The 24856-nt window shown below is 40.6% G+C and overlaps 1 protein-coding gene across 3 annotated transcripts; it reads left to right on the top strand.

Annotated features, from left to right (window-relative positions):
- The first annotated feature begins 338 nt into the window (after nt 1-338).
- On the top strand, nt 339-23430 carry MMAA (metabolism of cobalamin associated A). Of its 3 annotated transcripts, none has more exons than XM_032855595.1 (7): nt 339-373; nt 11455-11960; nt 14160-14282; nt 17518-17688; nt 20041-20126; nt 21136-21285; nt 22308-23429. In XM_032855595.1, exons 2-7 carry the CDS (start codon nt 11516-11518, stop codon nt 22593-22595), a joined length of 1263 nt encoding a protein of 420 aa, XP_032711486.1. In that variant the 5' UTR covers nt 339-373; nt 11455-11515; the 3' UTR covers nt 22596-23429. The 3 variants fall into 3 exon arrangements, with proteins under 3 accessions (XP_032711486.1, XP_032711487.1, XP_032711488.1); XM_032855596.1 differs by lacking the exon at nt 339-373 and adding an exon at nt 9532-9629; XM_032855597.1 differs by lacking the exons at nt 339-373; nt 11455-11960 and adding an exon at nt 12139-13299 and having other exon boundaries at nt 22308-23430.
- The last annotated feature ends 1426 nt before the right edge of the window (nt 23431-24856 follow it).

Below are 24856 nucleotides of genomic sequence, written 5' to 3'. Positions count from 1 at the left end.
AAGGTAGGAAGGCCACCCTCGAGATCTGGAGGCGGACGACCCAATGCGAACCCAGAGAAAAGCAACCCGAAAGCCGTAAACCACCTTCCCCGCCTCACTTCCCGACAGCTTCCCAGGGCCCAGCCGACTTCCACCCTCGACGCAGGTCCGCACCCTTCACGCACACGCGGCCCCAACACACGCCGGAATTCCGCGGCCACGTCCGCCGGGACCCTAGCCCCGCCCCACGCCTCCGACGGGCCCCCGGGCGCCCCAGGGCTTCTCGCGTCCGGCAGTGGGCCCTGCGCCTGCGCGCCGCGGCCAGCGCGGGGCGGGGCGAACCCTGTCCGGCGGAAGGGGCGGGGCGGGGCCGCACTTCCGTGGCCTCGGGCGGGTGAGTGTGGGGCGGGGGTTGCGCGCGGCGTCCGGAGTCGGCGCTGGGCTCCCACCTCGGGTCGCTGGTGGGGCCGACCCCGGTGTACGGGGCGCCCCCTGGAGGATTTGGGGTGGGGGAAGGAAAGGAGAATATTACTGAATTGGGTGATGCTGGGAATGCGGGTTCTGTGCTGACAAGCAGGCTGGACAAAATGGATTCAGAGGGAAGTTTCGTCGTTTTTTTTCCCTTAAAAAGGAAAGGCTCTGTGAGCCGTGTTTTAAGTTTTGCATCATTTTAGGCAGGGCTGAGAGCTTACCATTGTGCCACAGTAAGGAGGTTTTGGTAAGGTTGCTGGTCCCTTGCTGCTGCCAAACGTGGAATGGTTAACCAGAGAATGGATCCGGAAAGGCAGGATTGTCCGTCCAGTGTAGCTACTCCCCAAGAGTGAAGTTAAAACAGCTCTTCTGTGGAATAAAATCCAGGGTATAAAATTAGGGTTCAAACTGAAAGTCACAAGGCATATCTAGGCTTTGTCAAATACTCTAGAGGGCTAAGTCCTTTCTGGCAGATGTGCTGCATTCAAATAATTTATATTTCTCATTAGCAAATGAAAGACCACCTAAGCCAAAATGGCATAAATTTTCTTATTACCTTTCTTAAGAGCTGTGCCCCGATAAATATACTCTGAAAATCAGATTATTATAGCTTTTCCAAGTCGGTAGAAGTTTCCCAAAGGCCTGTGCAGATTCTTAATCATCTGGGGGTCATCTGCAGTGTTCAAAATACTCTTTTATTGGTAAACACTTAATATCACTTTGTGTTCAAGGTAATAAGAATTTTAAAAAGGGAACAACTCTTATTTTAAGAGCTGATTCTATTAGAGGCAAAACAGACATGAAACATTATATAATAAATATAAATCTCAACTTGAGATATTTGGTGATGTCTAAAGGAAGTCTGTATTTGGCATGAAAAGGGCTGGTGAGTGCTTGAAACATTTGCCTGTTGGCTGCCTGTTGCCATGTGGGCATGCGGGTCCCTCAGATGTAGGGACCTCTAAGTCCCTAAGCCCTAATAAGGCTCGCTAAGACCAGTTTGGATTTGAACTTCAGTGGTAGCAATGGGAATGAATGAAAATGTTTAATGGTGATGAACTTGAGAAAAATAGAGATTTCCCAAGCAGATTTAGAAACCTAGAAGTAAAAATTGGGAAATCTGAGTCTTAACTGAAAAAGTGATAAAAGATAAAGTGGATAGAGAACCTTAGAATATTCCCTGCATGAGTTGAGTATGTATTCGGTGTTACTCTAATATAGCAATGACTTAATTTAAAGGTTGCTTGTTTAAAAAGTCATTCTGAGGGCGCCTGGGTGGCTCAGTGGGTTAAGCCTCTGCCTTGGGCACAGGTCATGATCCCAGGGTCCTCGGATTCCCCCCGCCCCCCATGGAACTCTCCGCTCAGCGGGGAGCCTGCTTCCTCTTCTCCTCTCTCTATCCGCCTCTCTGCCTACTTGTGATCTCTGTCTGTCAAATATATAAATTAAAAAAAAATCTTTTAAAAAAAAGATTCTCTTTAATAAGTCATTCTGCTCTACCAAAATTTCCTGAGATTATTGGAAAAGGACAATGTAAAACCCTCTATGGGGGATGGTGGGAGATGGTAAACAGATTAATGGCATCTGACAGTGTATCTTCAAATCAAAAAGGAATAGCATTGAGAAATGGAAACACATGGTGTAACACTGCATTGCCTGTATGAACTGTGCCGTGCTGTAGACACTGACCTAATGTATTGATTTTGGAAATCCTATATGCTTTCTCTTACCAGAGTAGTTACTGAAATTGAGAGTATTCATTGGATCAATTTCAAGACAAATATCCCAAGTCAGACTGGCTGCTGCTGAGCAAATTTTTAATGAAGGGAAATATCCATATATTGAAATAAGACTTTAAAAAGAAAATCCTTAAAATAAATATATATTTACTGTAAAAATCTGGAAAATTGTATGTTTTCAAACATCAATTGAGTAATCAGCATAATGGAGTTATTGATCCATACATAATTATAGTATATGTTAATTTATTCTGTGAGCAATGAGCTATGCTATGGGTACGAAGATAACTCACAGTCTAGGCAAGACTAACAACTCAAAGCAATGTGACCAGAATTATAATAGAGGGATGTGACCTGTACGTGACAAGAGAGGTGGTGACAATGGAAAGGGCATGGAAAGGGGGAGTAGAGAACTATTTCTAGAGGAGACACTTGGGTTGATTCTTGAAGGCTGAAGAAGAATTTGTGAGATGATTAAAGAAGGGCATTTTAAACAGAAGGAACATCGTGGACAATGGTCAGGATGTGTGGTTTTTCTGGGACCTGTGTGCAAATCAGAATAGTTACAGCAGTGTGGCAAAAGTGAAGGGGGTAGTGAATTAAGTTGGAGAGCTGGATAAGAGCACTCCTAAAGAGTGTGTAATATTTTCGTAATAACTGTCTTAGCTGAATTGTAGACTTGACAATATTAGGACCTATGTTAGACTTATATACCAAAGTATAGCACAGTACCTAACATAAAGTAGGTTCTCAGTAAATAGTTGCTGAGTACATGAATGGCTTAATTAAAGAAAAATTATTTAATTGATTATGTATTTTACAGATTAAAGCTGAGGGAACTTTTTATGTATTTTAAGCAGATGAGTAAAATAGATTTACATTTTATGATAAGTGGTAATATGGAAGATGAGTTAATAATGGTCATAGAGGTATCTAGAGTAGATCAGCATTTTTCAAGCCTAAGGTTTTTCCTGTGGTAGTTTGCAATTTGCATTTAAAAAAAAACAGAATAGAAAAGATAAATTAGAGTGTATCCCATGTATTAGAGTGTATCACATGTACTAGCAGTAAGAAATGTTTTGTTAAACTTTTGTTTCATTTATATTCCTATGTGTTAACTAATGTAAATGCATTTCTTCCTATGGACATTGATCAAAGCTTGAAAGCCATTATAGTAGAGAAATGTGGGAAGGAAGGTGGGGAAGAGGGGATGGATATAAAGGTGATATTGGAGGGGCATCTGGGTGTCTCAGTGGGTTAAGCCTCCCAACTTTTGATGTCAGCTCAGGTCATGATCTCAGGGTGGTGAGAGAGAGTCCCACTTCAGGCACCATGCTGGGCATAGGGCCTGTTTAAGATTCTTTCCCTCTCCCTCTCCACTGCCCCCCTCCCCAACTTGGGCGCTTGCTCTCTCTAAAAAAAAATAAAAAAATAAATAAAAAGAGACTGGAGGAAAACAAATGTGAATCTTAAAATGCTGCTGTCCATATAAACCTTTTTGCCTGAGACGGGGGTTCACTTACCTACTCACTTTAGTATTTTTGCCCACTCGACATTTTTCATTGTGTATTAATAAATTAACATTCTGGTTTATTAAGAATGGCAGTGCTTTGAGGGATCTTAATGTTGTAAATGCTGTGATATTTCTCTTGTGTTTTGGTAGTACTCAAAATTGTAGGATGAGACCTCCATGATTCTCGGGAATCGTGAAAATTCACTGAAACAGTTTGATTTGATTATTGGCTAAGTTTTAAAACTTTTTTTTCATAAGAAAGCAGGAATAGATGCTTAGTTACACAAGCAGATGGGAAGTCTCTACCTCCATGATTTTGCCACTCTACTAGACTTAGTCTGTTCTGCCAGTGACATGTTAAAAGGGTAGAGAGTTGTTCATACGAGGATGGGTTACATGGTTTAAAAGAAATTATGGACTTCTTTAAAATCTGGTTGGGGTTAAATTAATGAGTTTATGTTATGCACTTAATTATCAGGTGTGGATTATTCTCTGTGGAGTGAAAAACATTTAAAAATTGTAGAAATTTGGTATGTTCTGTCACCTTATACTTTATTGGGATGTCTTGATAAGGTCTGCACAGAAAACATAAAGCAATTTCTCATTTTGCCTGAAGGAAAAAAGAAATAAAAAAACAACATGAAGATAAACAGCTTGCCATAACCATTCCAGTTTTGAATGTAGAGGGTTATTTGGTATTCCCTTGGTGTGACATGATACCACCTTTCTTCACGTACATCTGGATTTTTTAAAATCCGTTGTTTTCCCCAAGTTCTGCCACTAGTCTTGAGGCCTTAGTTAATCAATATATCTTTACTGAGCCTCATCTGTAAAATAGAATCTTGTGTACTGTTGTGAGGCTTAGCTGAAGAAGTGTATGCAGAAAGGTCTCACACATAATAAATGGTCAATGAAAGGTAGCAGCTGCTGTTCAACCATTCACATGGTCCAGAAGGTTTGGGGACAACAAGAAAATCAGCCCCCGTGGAGAGATCTGAAGGTGTAAAAACCTTGAATTAGGTACATCTGGATAGTTTTTGGTTTTGTCAAAGAATGGGGGAAAATGATATCATCCTTTTCCTGGCTCTTCTTCACTTAAAAGGTTTTTTAAGATGTGTGTTGGCATCAAAGGACAGAGAACTTCACATTCCCAAATTGTGATAAACCGTGCAGTATAAACCAGAATATACTAGTCTATGTCAGGTAGTTGGCATGGATTTTCTGTGAAAGACTTTGATTAAATTGTTGTAAAAAATACTCTAAATGTTAGAACAACCTCGTGCTATTTACTAGACGACTTTTATTCACCTCATTTATTTAGGGAATATTGTTTGCTTGCATTATTATAAGTGGACATATTTTCATCTAGTAAAGCTCTTGATACTGGGTTTTGATTCCTTGCATACTTATTTTTCTGTTTTCTGTTTGGGAACATTAGATGTCAGAGGTGCCTTGATTCAAAACAGGGAACTTAGAAGGTAGAATGTTTTTAGTAAAGATTCTCTGATCACACAGGGTAAGGATGTTACTCCAACTTTCCTTTCTAGTATATTAGGTCGACGTAAGTAGAGAATCCACTCATGAACCTTAAAAAAATTGAACAGGTTACCATGTGCCTAACACTACTGGAGTCTGAGGAAACTAAGAATAAGACATTGTCTCTTCTCTGGGAGGATCATAAGCTAGGCCGAGGGATGAGAATTGGTGGGGAGAGATCTGTAAATAGATAAATTAGAAAACAAGATGAATAACAGGCTGTGGAACTTTGCAGATGGAACAACTGACTGCCTGAGAGAGGTGGGGGAAGGTGTGTCCTCGAAGAGGGGATATTTGAACTGAGTAGGACTTTGTCAGGCAAAAAAGTGGAAGATAAGCATTCTAGACACCTAATTTTTGTTAGAGCATATAGACTTTTATTTGTTATTTTTTTAAGGCTTTTATTTAATTTGACAGAGAAAGCATGCACAAGTAGGCATAGTGTCAGGGCAAGGGACAAGCAGACTCCCTACTGAGCAGGGAGCCCAATGTGGGACTTGATCCCAGGACCCTGGGATCATGACCTAAGGCGAAGGTAGACGCTTAACCCCAGTGAGCCACCCATGTGTCCCTAGACTCTTTTTTTTAAGCTACTGTGCTCAAAATGGTTACTAGCCCACGTGTATCACATCATTTCAGAGTACTGTTGAACTTCGTATCTTAAAGTGGTGATTCTGATAGAATGTCTGTGCATAGAAGCATAGCTAAAACATGATTATCACTTTTTTCACTTTGTACATAATTCTTTTTCCTAGGTTTTTAAGTATACATGCTAGTTTTATGTTTAATTTAGAAATTGACATACAAATATACATTGAATGTAATGCATGCTGACGGTCATAGTAACTGTTCAAGGACTCATCAACTTTGATTCTCACATTATGAAGAAATTTCAGTGCAGAAGGAAGCAAGTTATAGGTTATAGGTACAGTCAGAGGTAAAAATTAAATCATAAGCAGTTATTAGACATTTCTTATTGAAAGTATACAAATTCCATGTTTTATCTTTCAAAAAGATTTTTTTAATCACAGCAACTGTATTAGTTTTCTTTTGCTGCTACAACAAATAACCACAAACTTAATGGCTTAAAACAATACAAATTTATCATCTTACAGCTCTGTAGATCAGAAGTCTGACATTGGTTTTACTGGGCTAAAATCAAGGCATTGGTAGCCCTTTGTTCTATCCTAGAGGTTCAGCAAGGGTGGGCTGAGTCTTCCTCACATTGATATCATTTGGTCTTCCACCTCCCTCTTTCTTTAAAGGACTTTAGTGTTATTTTGGGTCAACCTGGATAATCCAGGATAATTGTTTTATTGTAAGGTCAGCTGATTAGAAAATTTAATTGCATTTTTGCAACTTTAATTCCCCTTTGCCATTTAACATAGCATATGCACAGGTTCCAGGCATTAAAACTTGGACATCTTTGGGGAGGGGGGCATTATTTTGCTTACAACATAAAAATATGATTAGCCAAAAAACATGTAAGCACTGTAATACCACTTACCTGTAGATGAAATTAACATTTTGACATATATTTCTGTGTGTGTATGTGTGTAAAACTTTATGAGAAATGGTATAACACCTCTTTATCTCCAGCCACTCTTCTGCTAATCTCATTTGTTCTCATGGATTTAATTAACACCTAAATACTTCATGATTCTCAAATTTACACGTAAGCTCTGACCTCTTCCTTATGCTAGTAATGCATCTCCCCACTCAGGATCCCACCTGGATGTTTGGTAGGCATCTATCAGAAACTAAACATGCCTGATCTTACCTGAAACTTGACCTTCTGTGATCTTCCCAAGCTCATTAAAGGGAAACTCCATCTTTGCTGTGGCTCAGGGTAAAACCTGTGCTGAATTCTTGAATGCTCTCTTTTCCTTCCATCCCACATCTCATTTATTAGCAGGTCCTTTAGAGTTCACCCAGAATCTGATTTAACACCATCCCTACGTGGTCCATGTCCTCCTCAGTTCTCATGTGCCTTATTGCAATAATCTTAGCCAGTCTCCCCATTTCTGTTCTTGCATCCCCATCAGATCCTTTTAGAACAGAAGTCAATCAGGTTCTCCTTCGTCCTGCTGCTTCCATTCTCATTCACAGTCAGAGTTCTCCAGTCATATCTATGGCTGTATATCTGACTCCCTCTTTGGCCTTATACTTTCCCTCTTCCTTATTCATGTCTAGCCACACTGGCTGTCTTATATATACATCTATAGTCTGTCTTCCCTTACTAGAATGTTAGCTTTATGAGGTCAAGAACTTTGATCTATTTTGATCATTGTTGTATCTGCCTTGTTAGACTATTGCATGGCACATGGTAAATGGTCAAATATTTGTTGAATGAATGCTTTATAATCTTGTTTCTCTCTCAACATATTACTTTGTTCTTTTTGACCAGAGCTTTGTTGGGTAACAAGAGGTAGTCATGGTAAAATTTGTTAATTAAAGGGAATATTTTAGATAGTTATATTTTTTTCTTAGACGACATAGATAGCATTTCTCCTATGGGAGAAATGTCTCCTCTCCCTGAGGACTAGGTTTGGTAGTAAGAATGTTTTGTCTCCTCATGATCATTTCCTCTTTCTCTGTTCTTTGGCTCGTCCTAATGCCATCACTATCACTGCACACTTTTTTTCCTTTTTTTAATTTTAAAAGGTTATTTATTTATTTTAGGGACTTGGGGGAGGGGCAGAGGGAAAGCATCTGAAGCGAACTCCCCACTGAGCTTGATTATGAAATCATGACCTGAGCCAAAACCAAGAGTCAGACAGTTAACCTACTGAGCAGGTATCCTCACTGCACACTTTTTTAAAAGATGCTTTGGGAGGGACAAAGTTACTAACATCTCTTTACCTTTTAGCAAAAGGATTTCTCCTTGATCCTGAAAGAATTTATTAAGAAAAAGTGCCATAGAATCAAAAGACCTGGGTCTGAGTCCTGGTCCTCTCATTGGCTATGACATTAGTCACCTAACTCACTCTTGTTACATGAGAAATAATAAAAATAATAATAATAATTGTCATAAAATTTTCTGGGAGAGTAAAGTGAGAAGTATTTGGAAATGTTTTATAAACTCTTGAGTAACAGGCTGGTGGGAAATGAAATAGATTCAGGTCAGCAGCCTTTTTTGTTTGTTTTTTCAGCAATTGCAATGTGCCAGCCTCCATCGTGAGCTTTGAGGATTCTAAAGTGGACAACAGGGTCTTGAATCTGACTTCTCTTTCCCTTAATGCCCTGCCTAAGTTCAGGTCCTTCTCATCTCTTTTGAGTCTTTGCTAGGGTGTCCTGAACTGGGCGTTAGGTTACCAGGGTTGGATTCCTCTTGACTTCTCACCACTGCTCCTGGTGTTATCTCCCTAAAAACCCAAGTTGACTATGTCACTAATCTCTGTAAAGATCTCTGTCATTTCTCCACTGTCAGTAAGGAGCCTCCATTTACATCCTGGTCCAGCTTCATTTCCTATCACTAGTTCCATATATACACCAGGCTTCTGTCTCACTGAATTGCTCAATTTTCTCTGATACGGCAGGGAAGAGACTAGGTTCCAGCTGCGACTCTGTGCTTTTAAGTCCTCAGTCTGGAAGGCCGCCTCCTCTAGTTTTTTTGTTTGTTTGTTTGTTTTTTTTTTTTTTTAATCCTTTCAGACCCAGCCTTGACATTGACCCCTCCATGACTTGAACCTCCTACTCCCTAGGGAGAGTTAGCTTCTATAATTTTGTCTGTTCCCACAGCACTTTGTGGGTTTTTTTGGACATGGTGTTTATTATTCCGTGGGCTTTTGAAGTGCTAGGATTATGTCATTTAGGGTAATATAATGTGACAGTCCTCCTAAGAAGGTATAGTGGATTGAATGGTGGCCTTCAAAAAGATATACCCATGTCCTAATCCCTGGAACTTGTGAATGTGACTTTTATTTGGACAAAGGGGTTTTTACAGATGACAGTTGTCATTAAGTTAAGGGTTTTGTTTTTTAAGAGATACCGTGTGTGTGAGCAGGTTGACGAGGGGCAGGGGCAGAAGAAGAGGGAGGATCTTAAGCAGGCTTCACATCCAGCATGGAGTCCGACTCAGGGCTCAGTCTCATCACCCTGAGATCATGACCTGAGCCAAAACCAAGAGTCAGATACTTGACCAACTGAGCTACCCAGATGCCCTGAAATTAAAGATCTTGAGATGAGATCATGTTTGATTATCTGAGCAGATCCACTGAGTTACAGATTTCCACACAGAGGAGAGACACAAAGAAAAGAGAAGGCCATGTGGTGCAGCTGTGAGCCAAGGAGCACCAGGAGCCACCAGGTGCTAGGAGGGACAGGGAAGAGTTTTCAGAGGGGTGCAGGCCTGCTAACACTTGGATTTCTGACTTCCAGCCTCCAGAACAGTGAGAATAATTTTTTTTTTAAGCCACCCGGTTTGTGGTAATTTGTCACAGCAGCCCTAGGAAACTAATATAGAAGGTCACAGTAGAATGACTGGAACATAGTAAATGTCATTGTCATCACCAACAGTAACACTGTCATCACTATGATTCTTAACCCTAGAATGGGACCTGAAAAGCAGTATGCGCTGAGAAAATAGTGGCTAAGTAAAAATACAGTTCTTCCCCATGAGCTTTCAAGCTGTTGTAATGGCAATGATATTGTTGAGGAGTGTGCTTAAAGAGAACTTCCAAAATAGATCCTCTCTTAACTGTGTTGTTTTAAATGCCTTTGTGTGAAGGGTGGTAGTGGATGTTTTAAATTGTTTTTTTTTTTAGAGCCGTTTTACACAGTTTTCCATAAATTGTCTTTTTAGAATAAGACTAATTTTGTCAAAAAAAGATGTCATAATACTCTCCTGTCCCCCCCAAATAGAAAAATGATGAGCAGTTATAGTTTTAACAATAAAAAAACTTAAAATATGTCTTCTTTTTCCTATGAGAATGTTATTTAGTAAAATTAATTTCATGCTGATTGGCCTTGAAATATAATTTAGAGAGGAACTTTGGAGCAATAAAGTAGTTTATTTCATTCAGCTATGAGATAGTTGAAAACCCAAATTTTCAAATAATCATAAACCCAAATCTGGTAGGCCATATGTATCATTTGCATGTAAATTTTAGTTTGCCACTGGAAGCTAGGTCTATGACCTAATTTTTACTAATGTTTTATAAATTGGTATCATAATAAAAACTAATGTTTATTGAGCTCTTACTCTATGCTAGGCACTGGTCCAGGCTTTTTACAGGAGGCTCTTTACATGAATTAACTGAACTCATTCTCACAGCTGTCCTGTTCTCTTAACTCAAGAGGGTGCTGAGGCCTGGAGTGGTCAACAGCACGATAGCCGACATGGCAGAGACTCACTGTGGCCGAGGCTCGTACCCTCCGTACTTTTCTAACTCTCCATGACTGTGTCAGCTTTCAGTGTTGAATATATCTTGAGGTGGAGAGTATCAGTAAATCTAAATAAAGCATCTAATTCCATAGTGATTCAGACTTCAGCGCGCTTACTGACCCATGGAGATGCTGATGTGTGGGCCTGGGAATATGCATTTTAGTAGGTACCAAGCCGTTTGGGTCCTACTTGGAAAGACAGTGACCTAGTTACCATACAAACCTCACAGTTCATTTCACATGAAGGCCTGGGGTGATGGTGGTGGTCGTGGTGGTGGTAATGTTGGGCTTATAGCACATTCTTTGCATATATCTATGTTCCAGGGTGAGCCCACTGAACGCTCACATTTATCCAAGCTTATGCCTCAAGTGCCTATGCTATTAATCCTTTTTATTTTTTTTGGTAGAGAAAGAATAAAAGGCTAGCATCAGAGGAATTTTTTTTGTAACCTTTTTAACCTTTTGAATGAGCCTCAAAATCAGGTCCATTTGATCTGAGGAAATTGTAAAGTCTGTAGACAGAAGAAAATAAGCATGACATAAACATGGAGCTTTGTATATTTATTTTTTGTTTAGAAGAAAATTTTAATGTACATTCTGTTTTACAGTAGAATAATAATCCATCATTTGGGCTCCTCTGAATATTAACTGTAGGCAGGGGGGTGATCATCTCTCTTAGGTTTGGTAAGAAACTTTCACCCATTTGTACCGCCAAGAAGCCTGATTATGTGTGTTTTAGAATATAGGGAAAACACTAAGCTTGCAGTTTTACTAACTTCAGTATCTTAATTATATATTGAACTGGCAAAAATGTGTTTTTCTTTCTTCTAGGGAGTCACAAATCACATTGAGCCAAAAAAATAATCCAGTGTTTTCTGCAGTTACAAACAGAATGAATATTCCCATGCTACTGCAACATTCTCACCGGAGTTTCCTAAAAGGCCTTTTAAGAACACCTTTCCGTCCTTACCACTTCATCTTTCACTCAAGTACTCATCTCGGATCAGGAATCCCTTGTGCTCGGCCGTTTAATTCTCTTGGACCCCATTGTACAAAATGGATGCTGCTGTCAAATGGTTTAAAGAGAAAATTATGTGTACAAACAACCTTAAAGGAACACACAGAAGAACTTTCTGATAAAGAACAAAGATTTGTGGATAAACTTTACACCGGTTTAATCCAAGGGCACAGAGCCTGCTTAGCAGAGGCCATAACTCTCATAGAATCAACCCACAAGAGGAAAAAAGAGTTAGCCCAGGTGCTTCTTCAGAAAGTATTAGTCTACCACAGGGAACAAGAACAAATAAATAAGGGAAAACCACTAGCATTTCGAGTGGGTCAGTCTTTTTTTTTTTTTTTCCTTTCAGTCTCTTCAGTAAATATTTTTCTAAGTTTTCTCTATTTTAAAATAAGTCTGAATAGTTTGCAATCTAATGGGAATTCTTTTTTTTTTTTTCCAGAATTTTGGGCTGGATTTTAATCCCCCCCCACCCCCCGCTTTCTTTCTTTTTCTTTTCTTTTTTGCAAATATTGTTCTTGTTAAGTTGGTGGGAGGAAGTCATGGTCATTTGAGCCAAGGCTCTGTATTTTAAGAGAATAATATTTCTGCTTTGGCAAGAACCTGTGGCTCCCAGAATAAACTATGCGTATGAAGAATTGTTAAGTGGTTTACTCCACTCGGCTTGATAGTCCGAAGTGAACGCCTTGTTTCTGTATTTATATCAACTATAATTATCCTTATCACATTTCAAAATTCTGCTTCTTAGGTGTTTCATTAGTCTTTCTAGGGCAAGTCTCCCTTCTTCCAGATGTTTTCTGTTAGAGTTTCTGGGAGTTGCTTGGCTCTAAGCACAGCCATCTCAATACCAAAATGTGTTTTAAAGGAGAGTCCCTATTCATTTGCTGTCTAAAAATATTAGAAATTCACTTGATTTCTTGAACAATTGACTAGGTTCTGTAATTGCAAATAAGCTGGCTTTATTTTTTAAATTGTGCATTTTTAAACAGTTTAGATATGTTTAGGTGGAATGAGAGTTTCCACGATGGCAGAGTAGGTGATCCCAATCAACTTTCCCACCAAAAAGAACTTGAAATGGTGGACAAAGTGCAGAAATTTTGTGAGGATTGGGTAAATACACTTAAAAATTGACTGGCATTGTATTAGACTTATATATCAGTTTAATTATATGGTATTAAAACCTTCTAATTTTATGGTAACAGGATATGCATATTTGAAGATTATTTCAAAAAGAGTTCACCAACTGATATTGGGAGTCTGCATTATTCACACATCTCATTCTTCTGCCCTCATTGAAGGAACTCTCATTTTGAGAGTACTACATTGACTGTTAATAATCTTTATGTGACAGACAAAACAGCAGACTCCCAAAGAGAAGTTCCAGTTATGACAAAGTATTTACTTATTATACCTAATGGATGTTTGAAGAGAAAACACCCTAGAAATATACAGTTAACCAGCAACTCCCACGAAGCTAGTAACTCACAAATTTTCATTGCTGTTCTGGTTCTTTCATTTTGGTCTTATGAAGCCAGATGAACCTGTGTCTTTATTGTAGCTCTTCTATCACCATCATAACTATAAGTAACAGGTGTTTGTTCAGCACCCATACAGATGTTTAAGACAGAGAAGAGACCTGCCCTGAAAATTACAGTAAGGTTGGGCATGCCGTATGACCTACACATACTTTTGAATGCAATTACAATTAAATTCTTAACTTTTATATGCTTTATACCATGTACTGTTCTAAACATTGCAAATAGCAACTCATCTAGTTCTTACAACAACCTGAAGAGGTAAGTGCTATCATATGCATTTGATTGCAGAATATACTCAGGTACAGAATGGCTAAGTAACTTCTCCAGGATCACACAGCTCTTAAGAGGCAGAGCTAGAACCAGAACCAGTCACCCGGCTCCAGAGTGCATGTTCTTACCTGCCGTGCTCTATGAACTCACCAAGTGGGGAATTTCTTCCCTTTCTTAGGACAAACTAATTTCTTCAGGATTCAGTTTAAATCATATATTTTGAGTTATGGGTAAGGTGCAAAAAAAATTATCTTTCGTAAGTGGGAAATTATTTTCTCTCAATTACTGGGAATTTCCAAAGTACTGAGTTGTTTTTCCAATGGGAAGATCAAGTGTCCAGCATTGGGGTAGGTGGAATAATTATTGCTCATGATGCGGTGGGCAGGTGTTGTGGAAATGCAGCACATTAACAATATAAGCAATGATGTCTGTCCAGAAAGATCTGTATTATAGTAAAAGGGCTGATCATATTTTGTCCTTTTACAAAGTAAATTTGGAGAACGTACGGAACTCAGAATTGTTTTCTTCCTATATCCCTGTTGCTCAGGAGCTAGATAAATGGTTTTTCATTTACTTTAGGAAATGTTAAAATATATTAATGATGGTATTAATACATTAGGAGAAAGACAAGGTAATCTGATATTTGAATAGAACTTAACATTGTGCTGATCTTATTTCTTTCATTAAATTAGAAGGTCTCTCTACTACAGGATTGTCTGGGCCCCCTGGTGCTGGAAAATCAACCTTTATAGAGTATTTTGGAAAAATGCTTACTGAGAGAGGGCACAAATTATCTGTGCTAGCTGTGGACCCTTCTTCTTGTACTAGTGGTGGTGAGTATTGGTGATTTTTTTTTTTTAATTGCAGAGCAGGGTCTCCTAGGGCTCTCTTATAATTTAATGGGAATTTGCACAGTCCGGTAACTTCTAACCTCTCGCTGAGTTTGATCTTACCAAAAGGAGTTTTGGGGGGGCGAGGTGGAGATGGAGGTAGCTTGGGGCCTTTGGCTTCTTAGTTTGTGGGGAGTCCAGGAGGAGCTTGGGTACTTAGAGAACTAGGAAAATGGGTGCCAGAAGTTGAAAATAACCAAAAGCAAATTTCAGCTCTTTGTCTATCACAGCTGACACTAGGCCCTCTTCCTTCCTGTTCCCGCCCCCACCCCTGCTCTATCACCCCCTATGCAGTTCAGAAAATGGGTCCATCTTCTCATTCACCTTTTTTCCTGTGTTGTTGTAACATTTCTTAATCTTAAAAGAAAATCTTATTGCTCTTTATAACTTTTCACCTGTTCATATTACATGTTCAGTGAAACAGAAAGCCCTTAGGGGGACCGTGTAATACACCTCTCTTCCCCCCCACAGCACTTAGCGTGGTGTGTACATCTCGGGCACAGCAACTGCTTACTGGTTTGAGGACACACAGTCACTCGAGTTTAATTGGCAGCTCATGAGAGAGAAAATGAATAAACTTCGTTTCCCCAAAGGATCATTTAAGGAAAACATAAAGCTTACCATGTAAATACTCAGGAAAGTTTTTCCTTTCCTTTTTTTTTTTTTTTTAAAGATTTTATTTTATTTTATTTTATTTTTATTTGACAGAGAAAGACACAGTGAGGGAGGGAACACAAGCAGGGGGAGTGGGAGAGGGAGAAGCCAGCTTCCTGTTGAGCAGGGGGCCTGATGTGGGGCTTGAACCCAGGACCCTGGGATCATGACCAGAGCTGGAGGCAGATGCTTAACAACTGAGACACCCAGGTGCCCCAGGAAAGTTTTTTCTTGCCTATTCCTCTCACATTACAGTTATTCATTTAACAAGTATTTGAATGTCTGCTATAGGGGAGGCATTGTACAAGGAAGGCACTGTGTCGTGTAATGGTGACTGAGACACAGTTCTCTTAGCCTTATGCTATATATCTAATGATGGAAACAGACATGTAAACACCGGCCATCACAATGTAATGTGTGTTGTAAGGGGAAAGTACAGGGCACTTTGTGGAAGTGTTTGGTTTGCATACTGTGGGCTTCATGCTAAAAAAAGAGAGATGATATAATCATATTTAAAGAGCTTTAGGTCAGTTGAGAGGTGGACAGCAATTCCTGTTACCACCCATTGAGAACTTTAGCTGAAAACATGTACAGTTTTTGATTTACAGTAATAAAGATGTTAACCATAAAATAAAATTATACTCACAGGGTTCAAGATTAAAGCCATGTGAATATATTGTCTTATTTACAGTCTAAGAACTTACTTTGTTAAAGGTAAGGACTTGCGCAAATAATTTTTTTATAGTGGCTCTCATTTTCATACAGGTGAGAAGGCTTTTTTTCCTCTCACCTTCACTGTATTCTAGAATACTTGAAATAGCAAAAGAAAATAATAGCTTGAGATAGTAGTAGCAGATATGGTGACAAGAGAGCCTGATTAAAGTTGCATGGCCATGTGGTTTTAATTCTTAAACTAAAAATGAAGTTCCCTTTCTCAGGTGAAAAAATATATAGACTTTGAAAGAGAAAATACTTGAGGATTAACAGGGCACTGTAAGTTTCCATTTCTACTTTATTTTTGCTGCAGTGGTTACATTTGAAAAACAGCACGATGCTAAAGTTGAAAAGCATTACTTTTTTGGTCTCTAGTCAGTCCTTGTTGGGATTTGGATTCACAGGTCCCCTGCAGCAGCTTGGAGACCTCCCTAAGGGTCTGCAACTGACAGTTTTTGACTCACTGGCTAAGACAGTTAGATGGGAGAGTAATTTCATAATCTTTAATTCAGTGTGTTAGGATCTATAGGATAGTAAGTTAAAGTATAGCTTTGGCAGATTGTTGACTTATACAGAGATGATTTCATGCTGAAAATTACTTTAGAAAAAAGTTTTGTGTGCAGTAAAGCGGTTGAGATATGTGGTAGGTGTCTGCTCTAGAATTAGAACCTGTGAGAACTCTAAACTGGAATCACAAGGGAAAAGACCATATCTTTAAGGACCTTCTCAATGCTTAGCATCAACTTTATGTAGAGAAGTTAGCTCTTAGGCAGAGGGAAAATTAAAGTGTGGGTTAGACTAGCACTACACCTTCAAATGTTGGTATATGGCTAAAGGAAAATAAAAGTTTGAGGTAATTTCAATAGTTCCAGGGCATTTAGTCTTCTAGAATTTGCGAGTAGTGATATTTTCCAAAATACTGCAGTAAGCCCTAGAACATCACTAGTTCTAATCCACAGTCATTAAATTGATGGGGTGCCTGGGTGGCTAAGTCGGTTAAGCGTCTGCCTTCAGCTCAGGTCGTGATCCCAGGGTTCTGGGATAGAGCCTCTTTTTGGGCTCCCTGCTCAGTGAGAAGCCTGCTTCTCCCTCTGCCCCTACCCCCTGCTCATACTCTCTCTCTTTCTCTCAAATGAATAAGTAAAATCTTTTAAAAAAATTAACTAATTAATTTCCTACAGTGAATAAGCTCTCATTAGAGAATATGTAAAACATGGTTCCATGAGCAAGGAACTTCTATTAAAGCACAGTTTCTCAGCCTCGGCACTGATGACATTCTTTGTTTTGGGCAGCTTCCTGACACTAAAGGATGCTTAGCAATATCTTGGCCCCCACCCACCAGATGCCAATAGCATCCTACCCCCAGTTTTGACAAGTAAAAATCTCTCTAGACATTGCCAGATTTCCTCTGGGGGCAAACTCATCCCCATTTGAAAACTATCAAGGCAACAATGTTAAGATGACAGTAAAGAAACCATCTTGGCTGAAATGGAAGATTGATATGGGGACTAGTAGAAGCTGAAATTGGACAGGGAAGGTAGGGCTGCATTCTGAGGTCCTTTAGTGCTAGGCTGAAGAATCTGGATGTGAACCTCTAGTCAGTGGGAAGCCATTATAAATTTTGAGGGGCTTGAAATGTTGAAACGATTAATTTGGCATTATATATGCTGTGTTGCACTAAAGCTCAGTAATATGAAATAATTTTGAGATTTGGGGAGAAATGCCCTAAAGCACTTCACCTGGGAATTAATTAGCTGATTGATAATTGGCCTTTATAGGTGTTCCATGATTAGAAAACTCTGTGTTTTAGGATCACTCTTAGGTGATAAAACCCGAATGACTGAGTTATCAAGAGATATGAATGCATACATCAGGCCGTCTCCCACCAGTGGTACTTTAGGAGGTGTGACAAGGACCACAAATGAAGCTATTCTGTTGTGTGAAGGAGGGGGATATGACATCATTCTTATTGAAACCGTAGGTGAGTGTGATTTTCTATTTCATAACAATAAAATACTATTATAATGAATGCTATATAAAGATGAGTGACAACTAGTATCATTTTGTTCCTTTAGCGTATATTTCCTAAAGGTATAATAAAATACAAGATATCTTGGGTTCTATAGGAGATATGAAAATGCAGGCTCTAATCCTGACCTTTAAAGAAAAGCCACCTATCTGGAGAACTGTGATACATATTGTAAATGCCAAAGGAGAACTGTAAGCATTGACAACAATACATTAACTTAACACCTGTTGTGTTGAAGCACATTTCACATGTCTATAATATTCGCTACAAAAATATACATAGCTGGTTACCCCTTTAATACAAGGGTATTGAAGGGGTAACCTTTTTTTCACCTTTCTATCCCTAGTATATAGTTATACACAATGAAAATACTGAAATGGAAACCCCAAGAAATTCACAGGCTGTGGAGAGACAATCTACTGTTACTGAGTGATAAATGTTTGTGCCACAACCTGACTCGGGTTTGAGGGATCAGGGAAGACTTCTGGGAGGAGGTGACAGTTGAGCTCAGTGTTGAAGGAGGAACTGGAGTGAAATAAAGAGAGCGAGAGGGCATGGCCAATTTACAGAACCACGGTTTGTTCAGAATACGTAGCCCATAGAGTGTGGAGGCGCATAGGGGGTGAAGAAAGATGGGGCTGGAGACCAGAAACTCCACCATGTAGGGCGGGATGGAGGAAGAGTTGCCCATGTGGTAGTAGGAGAATCAAGAGAGAAGAGAACCATAAAAACCAAGTGCATTGGGTAGAAGTTGCACTTGACTGCTTCTCCCAGAGACTCGAAAGAGCTGTGATTCAGCAGAGGTGGTTTATTTTTTTGTAAACAGAAGCAGCCCAGAGGCAGGCAGGCCCAAGTAGGCCTGGTGGCCCCACAGTGCCCTCAGTGTCCCCAGCTTCTGTCTCTGGTCTCCAGTTTCAGCACTTAGTTTCCCTCCTCAGGGTTATTCTTGGTTAAAAGACAGCTGATAAAGCTCTAACGGTCACATACACGTTCCAAGCAGGAGGTAGAGGGTAAGGAAGGAGGGGTAAGGGGTCAGCAGAAGAGGTGTACCTCTGGCTGGGTTAGCCCCCCTTTATAGATTTTCCTGGAAACCCCATATGGTGACTTTTGCTTTCACGCATTAGACCTGGCGGAAGCCAGGTCTGGTGACCGTGGGCTCCTACCTGGTACGTCAGTGCTCCTAACAACCCCTGTGGTAAGGAAATGGGGAAGAATAAATACGGAATGGACAGCTAGAAGTCCCTGACACCCCAGGGAAGGGCAGACTCTTAGAGAGGTTTCAGTGGAGCGTGTGATGTGCAAGTCAGATTTAAGTGGATTGAAATTAATGTGAAGTAATGAAGTGAAGACAAATGAGCATACATTGATTTTTCTTATTAGACACTTAGCTATAAAGAAAGTGAGAAATATGGTGATAATTGGAGGAGGTTGTGTGAGGTTTTGTCCTATTTTTTCTTGGTTCATTTAGTTTTCAATGAGAAGGACGGGAGCACAGTTCCGATGAGGTGCTGAGCGACAGGAGCCGGTAGACTGAGGAGAGCTTAAAGATAAAGCAGAGCCGGCAGGAGGAGGTGGGGAGGAGGGAGCCGCTAATCTTTGGCCGGTACTTCTTACGCTGCGACTTGAGAGGGGCAGTGAGCAGGGCTGGCATTTGGGGAGAGGGAGATGCTGAGGGAGCTCTGGCCTTTATTTCACCACCAAGTAGGTGCCGTGGGCATCATCATGAGGAAGACTACGGCCCAGTGAATGTTTGTAACAGCCACTGCGAGAAATGCGAATGCAGCGGACTGAGGGTGCCTGGTGGCTCCGCTTTTGCCGAGCTGTGTGGAGTGGGCAGCGGACAGTAGACCCCATGACCCTGCCGTGGTGCCTGTTCCTGAGCCATTCCTCCTGCACCTTACAGAAGAGAGAACACAGATGGTTGGGCTGATCCATGGGTGGGGCTTTGCAGGGCTCCTGGGAGGATGAGAAAGCCGAAAGTCTTGATAGGCATGGTCTAGGATTAGAACCACACTGTTCAAGCCGCTCACTGGTGAAAGGGAAGCCAGGAAAGAGCTGCGAGGGGGCGGAGAGAATGGGCATCTCGAGGTTCGCTATTTAGCCAGCACGAAGGCTACATAAGCGAGGGCGAGAGGTGAGAAGGGTCACAGGTGTGCTCACAGGGCAGCGCATTTCACAGATTCCTCAGAGGTGGGGGTTTCAAAGTGGGATCAGCTTGAATGTGTGGTGGCGAGTACGAGTGAATGAAATGGCGGTCAAGGTAGCTGAGAAAGTCTAATCGCTATGAATATTTTACAATCTCAGGCGTGGGCCAGTCGGAGTTTGCCGTTGCGGATATGGTTGACATGTTTGTTTTACTGTTGCCACCAGCAGGAGGAGATGAATTGCAGGTGATTATGTTGCCTTTTTTCCTCCCAAAACACAAAGTGTACATCTCTGAAAGTACACATTACCGGTGTTGTGTTTCTGTAAATTAAGCTGGGGTAATGTAAGCAAAGGAAGTAGCATTCAGAGGCGCCTGGGTGGCTCAGTTGGTAAAGCATCTGCTTTCACCTCAGGTCATGATCTCAGGGTCCTGGGATCAAGTCCCGCATGGGGCTCCCTGCGTGGCGGGAAGTCTGCGTCTCCATCTCCCTCTGCTCCTCCCCCTACTAGTATGCATGCGTGCGCTCTCTGTCTCTTAAATAAATTAAAAAAAGAAAAGAAAAATCATTCACATTAGCTAAAATGCCCGAGTCAAAGGCACATTCTCTGTGTTTTTTCCTAACTTATAGTAACAAAATTTATGACCTTGAGCTAATCCTACAACTTAGATTTTTCCACTGGCAGCATGGGGAGTGAATGGAGCACGTGGATAGTTCCAGCCAAAAGAGACCACCGTGGTGTGGGTGTTTGTAGTACCGAGACTGGGGCATTTTTAGCTATCTATTTTCCTCAAATGCAAATTGGAAAAAAAAATTATAAACCTTGAGGAAAGGTTCGAAGACTTTGTGTATGGAAATGCAGATGTTAGCGATAGGTGTCTTTACCCTGTAAGCATTTAATGATGGATGGTTTTGCGTCTTGCAGCATTAGCTCAGGAGAGACAGAATCCATCATGAGACAACTGGACTTGTCTCCTGCCACTCATTCTTGTTGTGTCTTGAGGATGTACTTCCTCTAATTGTAAATGTATTTTCTCACGTTAGTCTCTAAATTTGGGAGAGATCTTATAGATGACTTCCATAATCCCAACGGTTGTGGGATTGTGGTTCCTGGTACCCAGGGCTTGGGAGGATGTGGAGGTAAAGTTAGTTAATGAAGTGTGTGACTCTCAAAATCTTAGCGTTGACTGGTCGCCCATTTTTTGCTCTATTTAAATGAAATGTTTTTGATACATTGCTCTCTTTTTCTCTTCAGGGTATCAAGAGAGGTATAATTGAGATGGCGGACCTGGTGGCCATCACGAAATCTGACGGAGACTTGATTGTGCCGGCTCGAAGGATACAGGCAGAGTACGTGAGCGCCCTGAAGTTACTCCGCAAGCGCTCCGAAGTCTGGAGACCCAAGGTCAGCTTGCGTTCCGCTCTGTGCTCCCCACCTGAGTGGACTGCGCACATTAGAGGAGAGGATGCGAGTCCCGTGCCACACGTAATCCATCTCTGCTTGGATGTGAGATCACAATTTAAAAATTATGACAAAGCCAGAGCAGGTAGTCATGATTTTAAATATAATCCTTCAACCACAAGATGTCAAAAGCCAGATATGAGGGGATAGATGAGATTGCTTAATGCTTGACTTGAGCCATTTGGAAGTGATAGCAAATCCATTCTGAAAGGAACCTTCTGAAGATTATGGAACGGTTAGTGATTTGATTCTCTATCTCAGAGTTTGAGCAGGAGACAAGAGGCTTTTGATGTGATCACTTCCCTCCCCATTATGCTTGCTGGGTGCTATTTTCAATAAAGAAAAAACAAAGACCAGTTCTGTAATAAATAGGACACAGATACAGATGTGGGTGGCCTTCTGTGCAGGAGGTCACTCTGTTATTTAAGAGTGAGCCAGTGTCACTCAGGTGAGAGCAGCGATGACCTCTCTTACCGCCCACTCCCCGGCTCCCCCATCCACGTTGTCTATCCTGGGCACGGAGCCATCTGGCCTGTGCAGGTGCTGGGTGTTTGGTTCGTAGCCGAGCTGAATTGGAATGGGGCTGTTTTCTCACCGTAGTTTTGTTTCCTAGCACGCGGGCCTCGGGGCAACCTACCCAGCATTGCCCTTCCCATCCTCGTGACCCTCTTGCAACTCCTCCATGTTGAGTCTGAAAACCATCTGAGCAATCCTACGTCAAAATAAGCCTGTGGGCTAAACATTTTGACCTAAAATCAGTGTCTTATTTCTGCACATAGTAATCGTAGTAAGTGACCTCAGTCTATTTCTGGGTATAGTTTACTTCAACACAGTGATAAAATGTCTCCGTTTTCACTTACCTATTTTTGTAGACTGTAAGACTTAATTGGCAAATATCAGAGACCCTAAGAAGATGTTTCCTGTCATTTTAAGTAAAATGGTTTTGGTTCTTCCCTTTTCAATAGGTAATTCGTATCTCCGCCAGAAGTGGAGAGGGCATCAGTGAAATGTGGGATAAAATGAGAGAGTTCCAGGACCTCATGCTCGCCAGTGGGGAGCTGACAGCCAAGCGGCAGAGGCAGCAGAAAGTTTGGATGTGGAATCTCATTCAGGAAAGTGTGTTAGAACATTTCAGGACCCATCCCACCATCCGGGAACAGATCCCTGTTATGGAAAAAAAGGTTCTTAGTGGGGCCCTGTCCCCAGGACTAGCAGCAGATGTGTTGTTGAAAACTTTTAAAAGCAGAGAGTAAGGAAATTTATCATGTGCAATGATTTTATATATCATTTCACAAATTATTTTAATATTAAAAGTCACTTGAAGGCTTATATTTTCAGTAATTATTTTGTGGTGCCCTTGGCCTCATTTGTGAACCATGCTTGAAAAGTTGAAAAATGTTAGATATGGCTGGCAAAGGTCAGGCCCTTGGCAGTATTTATAAGGTACCTGTTACGTGTTACTGACTTCCATTTCTTTCTCTTCTTACACCCTGGCATGGTAGGTGGTGGGGGGGGTCCTTCTCATCAGTCACAGGCCGAGAAAACTGAAAGAACAGAAAAGGCTCATGCCTTAAAATGTTTTCTTTGATACTGTATTCTCTGAGTTTCCAGAGAGAATGTAAGTAAGAGTGACCACATTTCTGATTTTTTACTTCAGACCAGAATCCTACACAATGGGGTTAAGAGCTAAAAATCACAACTGATATTTAGTGTACCAGACTATTCTAGGGATTTCTGAAATGGCCATGTAATGTACATGAGTAACCAAACAAGTGGAATGCATAGTGATGTGAACACAGTTTTAAAGTCTACTTGTCTAGACTTGTGGACCCCCCATGATAGGAGAGCCCAAAGGGAGCTGGGAGAAATCAGCTACAAATAATGTGGCCCATTAATCCCCAGGAGTTGGAGTATACCCCCAAAAGACCCAAGTGAGGTCACAATGATTTAAGGGGTATTCAGTTTCAATATTATCAGAGGCTTTTGCTTCTTTTCCTCCTTGGTCTTTTGACTTCATATTAGCATCTTAAACATCTGCCCTACTCCTGATGAGGAGGAGCAAGTTTTGTTCTCCGGAGGGGAACAAAAAAAACCCAACCCACAAGGGTTAGGTTCTGGGGTTGAACTGTGTGGGTTTAAACTTGAAACATTGATCAGTCAGTCATTAGCTGTTTAAGTTTGGACAAATAACCTACCTCTGTTTCAGTTTCTTCCCTGCTAAAAGGGAACTGACATGTCAACTTTATAGGGTTGATGAGGATAAATGAGATAACTCAGGAGAATCATTTTGCTACCATGGTGGTATATAGGAAATACCCTGAAGCTGCTTGCTATTATTATTATGTTAGTTATAAATACCTGAAGCTGTACAAGTCTTATATGTAAGTTGAATTTTCTCTCATGGTCTTATTACTGCCATCATGCTCTTGTGCTATTTTATGATTGTCTTTAAAGTACCGGCTGTAGTTAATTCTTTAAATATATTTTATACTGTTTGATGGTGGTTAAAAGTATGTACCTTTGAATAAAATTATCTCTAACCATGAACTTCCTCCAATGCACAAAATTTCTTCCCAGAAATTTCAAATGTATACTATTTTGAATCCTTTACAATATTTTACACAATATGTCAGTTTTCACTGTTAGCCTCCTATTTGGAAGTAAATTACTTGAGTATTATTTTAGCAAACATTCTATAACTTTATTTTTAATTTTAATTATTTATTTGACAGAGAGAGGGAGAGCATATGAGCAGGGGGAACAGCAGAGGGAGAGGGAGATGCGGGCTCCTCACTGAGCAGGGAGCCCAACACGGGTCTTGATATCAGGACTATGACATCGTGACCTGAGCTGAAGGCAGATGCTTAACTGAGTCACCCAGGCGTCCCCATAACTTTTTTTTTTTTTTAAAGATTTGTGTTAGTGATGTACCTACATCTTATATGAGGGCTAGGAGAAACCAAAAGAATCTAGTCAGCTCACCTAATTTCAGAAAGGACAACCATTAAACCAGATGAAAAACTGTTTTTGGAATCTTCCAGAGAAAGAATTTCATGATTTCCCTTAATATACTACTACTACAGGGAATGAGAAACCCGTCATTTGTGTCCCAGTGTATGTAGTGGTGAAGCGTATACGTGCTGCATTATGAAGCAGGAGGCAGAGGGTGCCTTTGGTTAGCCCTCCACTTAGCTCTGCATTTCTTCTCAGTTTGAATTACTTTTAAATGTTATAAATATAGTCATAAAAAGCATTAGAAACCCCCCTTGTCCTCTTTATGTTGTTACTGTACCACTGGTTATAATGTAGAGACCAATTTCCAAGATACTGTTTACCTTTATTTCTGTTACTTGCTAAACTGGCAGCTGTATAATGCACTAAAATGTTTGTGGCCTTAAAAAAAAATCCATGCTCCCTTTAGTTAAGCTTGAAAACGCCATCCTTCCATGCCCTCTGTTACTCTTCCACACCAAACCCTTCACCTGGACAAAAGCACAGGTTTTGACTTGGATGT

Source organism: Lontra canadensis, unplaced genomic scaffold, assembly GCF_010015895.1.
Source record: "Lontra canadensis isolate GAN:19392208 unplaced genomic scaffold, GSC_riverotter_1.0 scaffold10, whole genome shotgun sequence".
NCBI classification, from domain to species: Eukaryota; Metazoa; Chordata; class Mammalia; order Carnivora; family Mustelidae; genus Lontra; species Lontra canadensis.
The sequence above is the reverse complement of the archived record's forward strand: the minus strand, read 5'-3'. Positions and strand labels throughout refer to the sequence as shown.

What these genes read in the sequence shown, in the direction of transcription:
- MMAA (XM_032855595.1), top strand. Translation starts at nt 11,516, where the DNA reads ATGAATATTCCCATGCTACTGCAACATTCTCACCGGAGTTTCCTAAAA. An exon ending in ACCACTAGCATTTCGAGTGG is followed by an intron (nt 11,961 to 14,159) that starts GTCAGTCTTTTT and finishes TCTCTACTACAG; the next exon opens with GATTGTCTGGGCCCCCTGGT. An exon ending in CATTCTTATTGAAACCGTAG is followed by an intron (nt 17,689 to 20,040) that starts GTGAGTGTGATT and finishes TTACAATCTCAG; the next exon opens with GCGTGGGCCAGTCGGAGTTT.